This window comes from Vombatus ursinus, unplaced genomic scaffold (assembly GCF_900497805.2).
Source record: "Vombatus ursinus unplaced genomic scaffold, bare-nosed wombat genome assembly UNPS02014789.1, whole genome shotgun sequence".
NCBI classification, from domain to species: Eukaryota; Metazoa; Chordata; class Mammalia; order Diprotodontia; family Vombatidae; genus Vombatus; species Vombatus ursinus.
In genome coordinates, this window is record NW_020954567.1 from 3,590,880 (window position 1) to 3,602,735 (window position 11,856).

General features: G+C 41.2%; 1 protein-coding gene across 2 annotated transcripts in view; it reads left to right on the forward strand.

Moving 5' to 3' along the window:
- Positions 1-10,009, forward strand: part of PBX1 (PBX homeobox 1) — a 327,785-nt gene extending 317,776 nt beyond the window's left edge. The window contains exon 9 of one of the 2 annotated variants that reach the window (XM_027868534.1): positions 6,625-10,009. In XM_027868534.1, the coding sequence (XP_027724335.1) occupies positions 6,625-6,717 (93 nt within the window). In that variant the 3' untranslated portion in view covers positions 6,718-10,009. The remainder of the gene's footprint in view (positions 1-6,624) is intronic. The other variant, XM_027868536.1, reaches the window with a different exon arrangement.
- Positions 10,010-11,856: the final 1,847 nt, after the last annotated feature.

Consider the following 11,856-nt stretch of genomic DNA (forward strand, 5'->3'; position numbering starts at 1 on the left):
TTCATTCCTTCAGTCCCAAATTCTATCATACTCAAACCCTAATGGATTGTTCTATCCTCCTTAGTAAGCAGCATGATCCATGGTAGCCCAAGCAGCGGTGGTAACTATGACCCTCAGTAGATTGTAAATCCTTGTGAAGATCAAGGTTGTGTCTGATACATCTTTGTATTACCCAGTATTTTAGATCTTTTCATAGTACTTCAAGGGTCTGTGATCTCATCAGTGTTGGCATTCCTTCCAGATGTGCAGATTGAAACCCATCCATACTTTCTCATCTCATGTCACTCTTGTCCGTATCTTGTAGATGCTTCAAAGGTGGGAGAGAGGTGTCCATCCCCTCAGTATGCTAGAAGCCTTCCTCTGTCAGTTCAATTCAGCAAACATTTATTAAGCACCAACTATGCTTAAGACTTGGGATACAAAACAATAATAATAATAATAATAATAATAATAATAGCATTTATACAATGCTTTAAGGTTTGCAGAGTGCTTTACATGTTATCTCATTTGATCATCTTAACAACCTTGTGAGATAGGTACTATTATTTTCATTTTATAGATGAGGATACTGAGGCTGAGAGAGATTAAGTGACTTGCCCAGGGTCAGGCAGCTAGTAAGTGCCTGAGGCAGGATTTAAATCCAAGTCTTCCTGACTCTCAATCTAATTAACTCAGACATTTTGTGGTTTCCAGTGCACTGTGGGTTCTTCATCATTTGCTCTCATTTTCTGCTGTGGTCATACATCCCTTTGCAAATATCATTCGTGTTCTTTGATAACCCCCTGCAGCCTATTTATGGCCCTCATCTATATGTCCTTTACTCTGGGGTGACTCATATTTGTCTGGCACACAGTGGCAAAGGTTTGCCAAGCACTTGCTTCTCAACTCCATTAGCTAGGTAGGCAGTGCAAGGATTTTAATCCCAATTTTATCCAGGAAATGGACTGTTCAAAAAATTAAATGACTTTTCCAAGGTCACACATCCAGTCAGTGTCAAAACTAGGACTCAAACCTTGGCCTTCTGACTCCAAAACACTTTCCCACATGCCTGATTGATTCCTTTATTGGGGGGGAGGATACCATTCAGAGGCATGGAACAGAGAACTCATTCTCTTCAGTCTACTGGACTGAAAGAGGAGATGAAAGCCTATCAGGATAGGGATCTCAGAAGAGCTGCTCTGGCCAAAACCAGTGGTTGGCATGTTCCTTGGTTATTTCCACTCTAAAGACATATGTTACATACTTATGTGAATTAAATTCTAGATTGCCAGGTCCCATTAATGACTCTGGGAGTAGAGAAAAGTCAGGTGGCCAAGCCAAAAAGCCACTTACAGTTGACTCCTGGAAACCCATCCATAACATTAGGGTTTATGGTATTGTCTTTTGTTCTTTACTTAGTGCATGCAATACTCTTCAAACTGATGTCCCCACATCATGGCAGACCATGTTCCAGACCCAGCTCTCATGCTTGAGTACTGATGTTTTATGCCCATTTTTTTCTTTTATAGAATCTTAACATCATTGGGGTGGAAAAAAGTGGCAGAGGAGAGGAGGGGGAGCAACCACATTTTTTGCTTTGCAAAGTTAATTGGCAAACATTACTAATGGAAGTAGGTATCACAAAAGAGAAAGGTTTTAAGAGTATCAGTACTGAAATCTCCCTCTGGCTGGTAAAAAAAAAAGGATTCTGGGACTCTTTTTTCCACTTTCTAGTCTATTTTTGCTGACGTCTCTCCCATTGTCAAACGATTCTGTATGTTTCCATTGTTATTATTTCTAGCCAGCCCCACCATTACCTGGGTGATTTAGGGCCCTCGAGCACGTCCACCCCCTCATTCACACCAAAGGCATCTCTGGTAATGGCAGCTGGCCCATATGCAGATCTAGCTCGAGTTGGTGCTGACATCAGCCTGTTTGTGGCACCTCAGCGTCTTTCTGGGTTGCAAATGAGAGTTTCTCAGTGCCAGGCTAGCATAGGCTGTCACATCCAGTGATGGATTCTCTGCATCAACGGTGTGCTGCTAAGGTAAGCACAGGAGAAGAGTGGGAAAGGGAGGAGGATACAACTAACAGATCTCAGCCTCAGCCAATCCTACTTAGCGTACAAGGTTAAATTGAAGCACTTTTGGATCTACTTCAGAGGAAATTTTCAGCAAGTGACACCTGCTTCTTTCCAGAAAAAATGACCAGGGGAACATGGTGGTCATAGTTGACTGCTCTTCCCTTCCCACAAAAATCTTGTGCATTGGGCCAATTCAATCCAATTCAACATTTTTTTTTAATGTCTTCTAGGTACTGTGCTGAGCAGTGGGGATACACAAATTTACAAAATAGCAATGTCTTTTCCCTCCAGAAGATTATACTCTATTACGGGGAGGGCGTGTAAAAGAGGATCTTGACATGTACATTGACAAAAATGATAGAGAAAATAGAGACAAAGCATTTTAAGAAATATTTCACAGACTTAGAAAAACTCTTAAGTTTGAGGGCATGAGAGAGAATCTTTATAAGGAAGGCTTCATGGTGGAGTTGGCTCCTGAGCTAAGTTTTAAAGAAAGAAAAAGACTTTTAAAGGCAAAGATTAGGAAAGAATGCTTGCTAAGCAGCAGGGAACAGCCTTCAGGAAAACATGAAAGCAAGAGATGACGTGTTGAATTCAGAGAACATCTAGTAGTCCAATTTGGATGGGAATGTTGGCTACTTGATAGGGACTAATATCAAATAAAGGTAGGAAAGCAGACTGAAGTCAGCTTAAGAGGAACATTAAGTGTCAGGCTAAGGCACAGTAGATAGAGTGCTGGCCTTGGAGTCAGGAAGACTCCTCTTTGTGAGTTCAAATCCAGCCTCAAGCACTTACTAGCAGCGTGACCCTGGGCAAGTTACTTCACCTCATTTGCCTTAGTTTCTTCATCTGTAAAATGGGCTGGAGAAGAAAATGCAAACCACTTCAATACCCTTGCCAAAAAGCAAAGAGAATCACAAAGAGTCAGACACAACTGAAAAACGACCCAACAACAACAACAAAAGAAATGGTATATTGTACTATTGGAAATAGGAACCATGGAAGTTTTGTGAGTATGGGAGTGACATGGTCGATTGGGCCTGTGCCTTATAAGAGAAGATTATTGTGGTAGCATTGAGGAAAAAGTCAGCAGGCTCTTAACAATAGTTAAGGGAAGAGTTGATAAGGGCCTATGCTATGGTCAGGAAATAGGCCTGCATTTCCACTATTTCTTCTTGTCTTTTCCTCTATGTTTTCCGTTCTTACGGTAGTTGAGAAGTACTTTATAGAGAGGTTGTAAAATTGGATACAAATCAATTCATATTTTAAATATAATCAAAGACCTGGTTATTTCTAGGTATAATGAGGCATATTAAAAATATATGTAACTTCTTTATGAAGTAAATTGAATTCAATTAAATAAGCATTTATTAAGCACCAATTGTATGTCTAGAACTGTGAAGGGATGGGGGGAGTATGGGGTGGGGGGGGGGACTATGAGAACAAAAACAAAAACAGCTCCTGCCTACAAGGAACAGATACTCCATGAGGGGAAACAACATAGATCCAGATTAATCTATACAAAAATAAATTCAGAGTAATTTGGGTAGCTCAGGGGAGCATGCTAGAGTTAGGGAACCAGGAAAGGCCTTTTGTATGTTTCAGAGCTTGAAGGGAGTTAGACAATCCCAAAGGCAAACAGACGGAGGGAGAGTTTGGGGGGATGAGAGGGAGAGGAGGATTTTAGGTCTGGAGAGCAGCCCGTACAAAGACACATAAGCAGGAGATAGTGTATTGTGCTAGACCAGTTTGACTGGAACATTGAGTAGGTGAGCACAGAATGAGAGGGAAGAATGTCAGATCAGCCTGGGAGGAAAGGTTGGAGACAGACCACGAAGGGCTTTCAATGCCCAACAGAGGACTCATTTGTATTTTTGGTAAACCAGAACTTCTGTATGGTAGGTGATTCTTGCATTGTACCCTGGAAGACTTCTCATCTAAAGATCTCATGTAATCCGATCCCCACCTTTTCCAGATGAGGAAATGGAGGTCCAGAAAGCTAAAGAAACTTTTCTAAAGTCGCAAAGGTGCTTTAAGCCCCCAAGACAGGATTTCAACCCCTGTCTTCTGATTCTAAGTCCCAGGGTTTTCTCTCCACTCTGTCAACATTTCATTCTACCTTTTCACTCAGTGTGAGTCTTTCACATTGTATCTACTGATCTAGGCTACAGGCTTACTAAGGCCCTAGAAGTAAGGAGGAGGATTAAACATTTATTAAGCACTCACTATTTGCCAGGCACTGTGCTAAGTGCTTTTATAAATATCATCGAATTTGATCCTCACAACACCCCTTGGAGGTAAGGTGCTATTAATACTTTCATTTTACAGCTGAGGAAACTGAGGCAGGCAGAGTTGAAGTGACTTCCCAGAGTCACACAGTGTTTGAAGCTGGATTTGAACTCAGGTCTTCCTGGCTCCAGGCCCAGTACTCTATCCACTGCTTTACCAGCTGCTTCTATTCATTCCTTCCAGGCAGAATTACCAAATTCAATCCAAAAGCATTGTGACTCCCCCTTGGGAATGATGTGGAAGATCCATTGGACACATCTTGGGCTGCACTTTAGCTAGTGTGTGGCACAAGCATTTTAAAAAGTTAGCATGTCCCTGGGGGAGGGTGTGATTGGCATGTGAAAATAATGTGGGTGTTGTGAAGGGGCAGAGTAGAGAAGAGAAAATAAAAACCCTAGAACCTTCTGCCCCCACCACTTCTAACCCCCACCATGCCATTGTACCAGGGAGTATCTCTGGCTGCTATTGCATTCAAAGATAAATAAATGCACAAAGGCCGAGCTCCCTACTTAATATTCACCCACAGTCCAGGAAAAGGAAAGGAATTGCTCCCTAGGGTTAACATGGCAGTAAGCAAGGTCAGCTGTTTCCCAAGACTGTGCATCATCTGAAAGTCTTAACATGAAAGCTGGGATACTACAGCCAGTACAACCTTTGTGATTTATAAGAAATCCAGTTAACTTGTTTTTTTTTTCCCTTGGGGTTTGTGATCTTGTGGGGCTTTTATCAACAGTGACATGTAGGCATCTAACTTCTTCTAAAAGACCCCCAGAGAAGGGAACTGCACAATATTTCCTAGTATTAAAAGCACTTTACTTGGAGGAAGTGCTTCTGTGTGTCTAACCTAAATGTTTCAGATAACAGTGTCCAGAATTTGGCAAGGGATTCAGAGCTATTTCTGGAATGTATTATTGTGTGGGGTGGGGAGAGAGGGTGGGGGGGTTTACAATGTTTCCTTATTATTTCATTTTTACGTTTTTCTATTGAAACGATCAAAAATGCTTCTTCTAATTGCTTTGGTTTGAATTCTTGTCTTGGCTACTTAATGGCCTCTGTTCATCTAAAAGTTGTCATGGACACTTACCCCACTGTGGCTTGAAACTAGACTTTTAGTGGGAAAGGACTTGTTCATCGACTGTTGTTGGAATGTGTATTACTATAGAGATGGCTGACTTAGGTTTTTGGAAGGGAGAAAGTCTTTTAGTGGAATAGCTTCATTCATTGTTTTTACTGAAATTACATGTAGCCCGTTTTCTTTACTATAGAATCTAATCTAACACACATTTACTGAGGACCTACTATGGACAAAATATCTTGATAGGCCCTGGGGATACAAAAATAAAACAATCCCTGTTCCCACCTAAGTATCTTACATCATCCTGGGAGGGTTCAGGTGGTTCAGGCAGAAGATCTGGGTTTAAATACCAGCTCTGCCACCTATGAAGTGAGTGATTCACTTAACTTGTCTGGGTATAATTTCCTCATTTATAAAAAGAAGGATTTGGACTTAATCTCTCAAGCCCTTTCTCCTTATAAATATATGATCTTGTGTACAAAGATAAATCAGTAAGTCAGCAAGCAGTTATTAAACACCTACTATGTTCCAGGCATTCTCCTAGGTACTAGGGATACGAAGATGAAACAGTCTCTGCCCAAAAGGATCTTGCATTCTAAATACAAGCTGATCCGTGGAGGCCCAGGATGTAAGAACTGGTTGGGTTAGCAAAGGCTTTCCATAAGAGGGGGCGTCTGAGCTGAGCTTTGAAGGAAGTTAGTGACTCCAAGTGTGGGTGCATTCCATGCATGGGAGATAGGAAAAGGAATGCCAGGTTTGAGGGAACAAGAAATAGGTAAGTGTGGCTGGAATGCAAAGTTTATGGCGGGGAGCAGTGTGAAAAACTGTCAAGGCCCCCTGGAGTGTTGCTCAGGCTGTGAAGCCGTTAAAGCTTCTTGACCAGGAGCACAGCATGGGTAGGCCTGAGCTTTAGGAAGATTGTCTCTGACTCACCTACCCCAAACTTGGTGCAGTGATGAAATGAGATCATACATGTGGAAGCACTTTGAAAAGCACATTCGTTACAAGTGCTGGATGTTAGGATTTTATACAAAGATTAAACTCTGGGGGCTAAAATCCACATTTTATCTAAGGGGAAAGAAGAACAATGATTGGGAGAGGGGAAAATGCCTTAATGGCTAAACCATTGGTAAGGTGAAAAAAAAGGAGAGCCTGGATCACAGAGGGGCTGACTTGCTTTTGTTCTTTTTTTTTCCAGGCTAATGGAGGTTGGCAGGATGCTACTACCCCTTCATCAGTGACCTCCCCTACAGAAGGCCCTGGCAGTGTTCACTCTGATACCTCCAACTGATCTCCCAGCAATCGCATCCCTGACTGACCTCCTGCCCCTAATGGGGGGGCGGGGGCAGGAGGGAGGGTTTCTCTCCCCAATGCTGAAGCAGTCAGACTGGAGGTCGAAGCAATCAGCAAACACAATAAGAGTCTCCTTCTCTTCTCTTCTTCGGGATGCTATTTCAGCCAATCTGGACACTTCTTTCTACTCTCTTCCCTTTCTTTTCTGGGTAGAAGCCACCCCTTCCCCCTGCCTCCAGCTGTCAGCCCTGTTTCCTCCATCCTCCCTGCACCTTTCCCTCGCCCTGCGGCCTCTGCTACATCACTGAAGGATATTTTCAACAGTTAGAGGAATTTAAAGAGGAGAAAAAAAAAAGACAAATTACAAAAAAACAAAAAAAACAAAACATTAATAAACGTGTTTGTACATTTTCATGCTGGTGGTTTGAGGAGCCAAATTTACCTCACTCCTAGACTGACAGGCAACCCTTCTTCTCTTTCAGTGTTTCTTGTACTCACACTACCTCTTAGCAGGAAGACGCCACATTGCCCTCCCCATTCCACATGCCCCTCTGCCCTTTGCCCTTGGTCTTCCATTTCTGGGAGCCGTTCCAAATCAGAACAGCTTCACCTTTTTTCTCCCCTGTCCCAGTGACTCTTGGGGGAACCACCGTAGATGGATTTATAATGCTCCCTCATTTCCAGTTATCATTCTGACAGATAGATTCCCAGTGCTGCCTGCCCAAATACTAGGAAATTGGGCAGCCGGGTAGGGGAGGCAGAGAGTGGGAAGAGACAGAATTCCTGTGTGCCTTCTCTCCCCCCTATAACAGCTCTTGATTTCTGAGGCACCGTTCATGGAGAACATTCAACAATCCATAAGCATTCATTAAGTTGCTCACTGCATGTATAGCCCTAGGTTAGGCAAGGAAAAGGGAGAAAGAACTAGAAGGTCCTTGCCCAGAAAGTTTCCAACCAGACCCTCCTCCATTTACCCACTCTCCAAATCTGCTTACACATCACATGTAGATACTTAACATAAGTAACCCTAACACTATGCATGTGGTGAGATGAAGAGAGAAGAATCATCAGCTCTGAATCAGGGTCACTGTTAGAAGAAATAGGAGGCAAGGAGTGGGGAATTTCAGGACCACCAAGCATATATGATGGGATGGGCAGGAATGAACAATAAAAGAGGTAGTATTTCTAGTGGAAATTATTTCCATTCCCATTACTGTTAGAGCTCTCGGAAAGCCATATACAGTACCTACGATGTCTGTAGTGGACTTGTCTTTTAATTTAGGCATATCATTCCAATTGCCAAGCTTCATAGAATACTCTATCCTTGACTCTGAACATCTTGCTATAGAAGAGAACAGAAAACATGGTACAATGCTAATTATTGGCCTACTTTGAACTATAAACTTGAGAGCATTGTGGAAGGAGGAGTAAGAATTTCTTATGGAGTTCAGCACAGTAGCTTCTATCCCCTGGGCACATCTAAGAGAGAAGCATTTGTTCTTAGCAGGGTATTTTCCAACATCCCCTAAGCAGTCAGGCATTAACAATTTTCATAGCCAACTATGCAAGCAATAAAGCTGCAAACCTGTCCCTGACAAAGCAGAAGGTGGCTAAATCTCTTAGTGCCTCAATTTCTTTATCAGTAAATGGGGAGAGTTATGCCTACCTCGCCAAGAACTTTGTAAGACTTCAATGTATATACATATATATATTTTTAGAACAGAGTTTTGAGATCCTTGGATCAAAACAACTCTTGGGTCTACTGAATCTTGTTTGCCCTCTGGTTGTCTCTACTTGCTATCTCTAATATGTGTATAAAGTAATGGTCTCTTGGCATGAACTAGCCTGCACTATGTAGGTGAAATAAAGGGCTTTATTGCTCTAATTCCTGCTAATATTGTAATTAGAAAGAAAGGCCATTTTCTAGCTTGAGCTACTGTTTCTAAGTGAACTGATGGGGTCTGCCTGATTGTATCACCTTGAACATGAGTCCAATATAAGACATTGTTAAGTACTTTTGGAAATAGCCTGCCCACAGTCACCCACCGTGCCCAGCATCCTCTCATTCTGACACTTTCCAGTTGGATGCCAAAGTTCTGAGGACAAGGACAAGCATTTTCAGAATGCATCTGGTCATCATCCTACTATGGCACTGTGAAAATGAATGAAAGCTCTTCCTTCAGGGGGAAAATTCATGTCCTCCCCCTACATAAGAAACTCAGAAAACTTAAGTTTTAAGGAAATTTTAAATTAACTTGCTAGCAGGTAGAGTTATGCCTTGAGGACCAATAGAAGTGTTTTAATGAAATGGGAAGAGAACTAGTCTCATGAATCTTGAGATTCAAATTTGTGGTGGGAAAGTATTAATAGCTCTGTAGAAGCATCATTCCCTGTTCTGTGTCATAGAGCCATAAGTGGGGCTTGTCTTGGACAGCATTCTTATTGTTAGGATCGATGGGGAGGTTTAATTTTAGCAGCAATAGCACCCAACTCCTCTTTAAGAAATCAGAGTCAAAGCCTATGCTATGGGCAGAATAAAAGGGTATGGCTACTACCCAAAGGATTCCTATTTCTTGAGAACAATAAGATCCCAATCCATCCTAGACCTTCAGGCCCAGATACGTGATGATCATAAGCAAGTGGGAAGGAAAACTCAGAGCAGAGCCTCATTCCCATATACTGTTTCTCTCACACCTTTCATTTGTACTTTGCTCCACTCTCAAAGCATCTCCCACATTACACTCTTCACCTTATTCCCTATCTCTCTCTGTCCCACTCCTTTGGAAAGATTTCAAGTCCATCAAACACCACTATGCCACCATCATGGCAGCCAAGAGAACTCTTTCACTGTTGGGTCAAGTAGGAGCTCAGCAAAAGGACAGGGCATGGCAGTGCCTCCTGAAATGGAACACTCATTCAATCCATAGTCAGATAGCCACTCGGGCACCATTTCTGTCCCCAGATGCCCTTCCTTTTCTAGGGGAAGTAGGTGCCCTTAATGTTTCCTGGCAGCAGATTATCCCTGAAAAATTATTTGCCAGAGCTTTGGTTTACTTACCCTGTTCATAATGTCCTCCTTTCATCTCCCTTCTCCTTCTCTTGTGTGGTTATTGACTCCCTTGAAGTATTTTTGCCAACTTACATCTTTTAATTTGCTTTTTCTTTTGGCAATGATGATCATTTTTTCTTTCCTACTTGGCTTTTCTCACACCCATCCCTCTATTTTTTTTGCTTCTGCTTTTTTCTTTTTCTGCCCAGAAAAACCTGACTTCGATACCAAAAAAGAAAAAAACTGCAGAAACTCAAATTAAAAAAAAAACTTAAAAAAAAACTTTAAAAAATTCTCGACGATTCTTTCAGCTTTATTAACATTTTCCATTGTTTCTTGCGACTTGTGTCTCGTTCTTTGTAGTATTGATTATGAACATTTGATAATGAATGTTCTTGTATATTCAGATAAAGAAAAAAAACCAAAAAAGCGGTCTGAATTTAATAGTGTTTATAATAAAAATTTTAAAAATGACCCTTATAGCACGCAAAACAGGCTGGGGAATTGCCCCTCTTCTTTCTGTGACAATGCGCATCATTCCTGCATTTGTTTCTAACACCGAACTACCTACATTCATCATTTCCTCCATTTTTCTTTTATTTTCTTGCATTTGTGAATTAGTTCAAGAATGCTAGAAAAGTGTCGAGTTGTGCACATCCATTTCCTGTTTCACAATGTTTAAAAGTGACAGTAATTCATTTTGTAAACTAAAAAGAAAAGTTGGAATAGTGAGCATAATAGGTACATCCTAACACATTATGTTTATTAACTTTGAGACCCAGAAGTAAATTCTTTTCTTTTATTTTCCTATTCCTTAAAAAAAAAAAATACAAAAAAACATTATCTTTTTTTTTTTTTGGTTTTGTTTGTGTTATTTTTGGTTTGCTTATTTTGGGGGCTATTTGGTTATTGTGTGTTTTTTTAATTGTCCAGACTCTGACCTTGTCTTTTTTATTCCTTTAAATATATATATATATATACCAGGTGATGTGAAAAGATGAAATCTGTAGACTAGGTTTTTTTTGTTTGTTTTTCTCCGGCACTTCAGAATTCTCCAAAAGCTAAGACAAATCTATCAAAGATGTTGCTTTGCTCACCTACATTTTTTAAAGTATGTGGTGCTTGTAGCTGGGGGAAAATTAGTGACCTGAGCTCTTCACTTGGCTGTGGGAAAATGGCAGGGATGAAGCCATGAAATGTTTGTGGTGCCATGGACATAGTTTCTGCCTGGGTTGATACTGAGTGCCACAAATGTTTGCTTTTATTCTGTCCACCTGATTAATAACAACATTCCGCAATTTCTCTCAGCCACCTAGCCTTGCCCTTTCAGTGAAATTTACAATAATTTGGGGGCCGACTGCATAGTTGGGAGCATTATAGGACTACTATGGGGCATATTTGGTGTAACTTCCATCTTTAATTATCTTGTTTTGGTTTGATTTGAAGGGAGAAAAAAGCCAAAATGTGAAAATCTGAGCCTGAATGTTTACTTGGGTTAGTTTCACATGAAAGAGAGTTAAAATTGTCTTTTTATCCAGGCCTCAGCCTTAGACATGGTCTGCAAGGATTGCAGAGCATTAGGTAGGACATGTATATCCCCCTCAATTTGGGAATCCATGTTTAGTCATGGTAGAATTGGAGTCTGCTAATTTTTCCCTCTCTCACCCTTCCGCTAGCCCATGACCATTGGCCTGCCCTAAGAAATAAAAGCAGCTCATCTGGGGCCAACAGATAATGCCTGGTGAGTTTTTGTTGATGTTGTTTTGATGTCAGTTTGATTGGCTACCTATGTATCTCAGTGGGATGAAGCAGGCTGGTTAAAATGCCAATAAACAAAAGTGGGCTGGTAAATTGTAGTTATCTGCAAGGCTGGCTGAACTGGAATATTTTTATTCACTGGTGGATAAAAGGAATGGAAGTAAATTGATTGGAAAGGAACTCTGTCAGACCAAGGGCTCCTGAAGTCCTTGGAACCCAAGCAGGGAGAATATGAAGAAAGTGTATATTCTGCAGAGCAACCCTTCAGGCAACTGCCCTGGCCAAACACTTGTATTGCTGTTTTTTTAGATTATAGAAAATAACCAACTT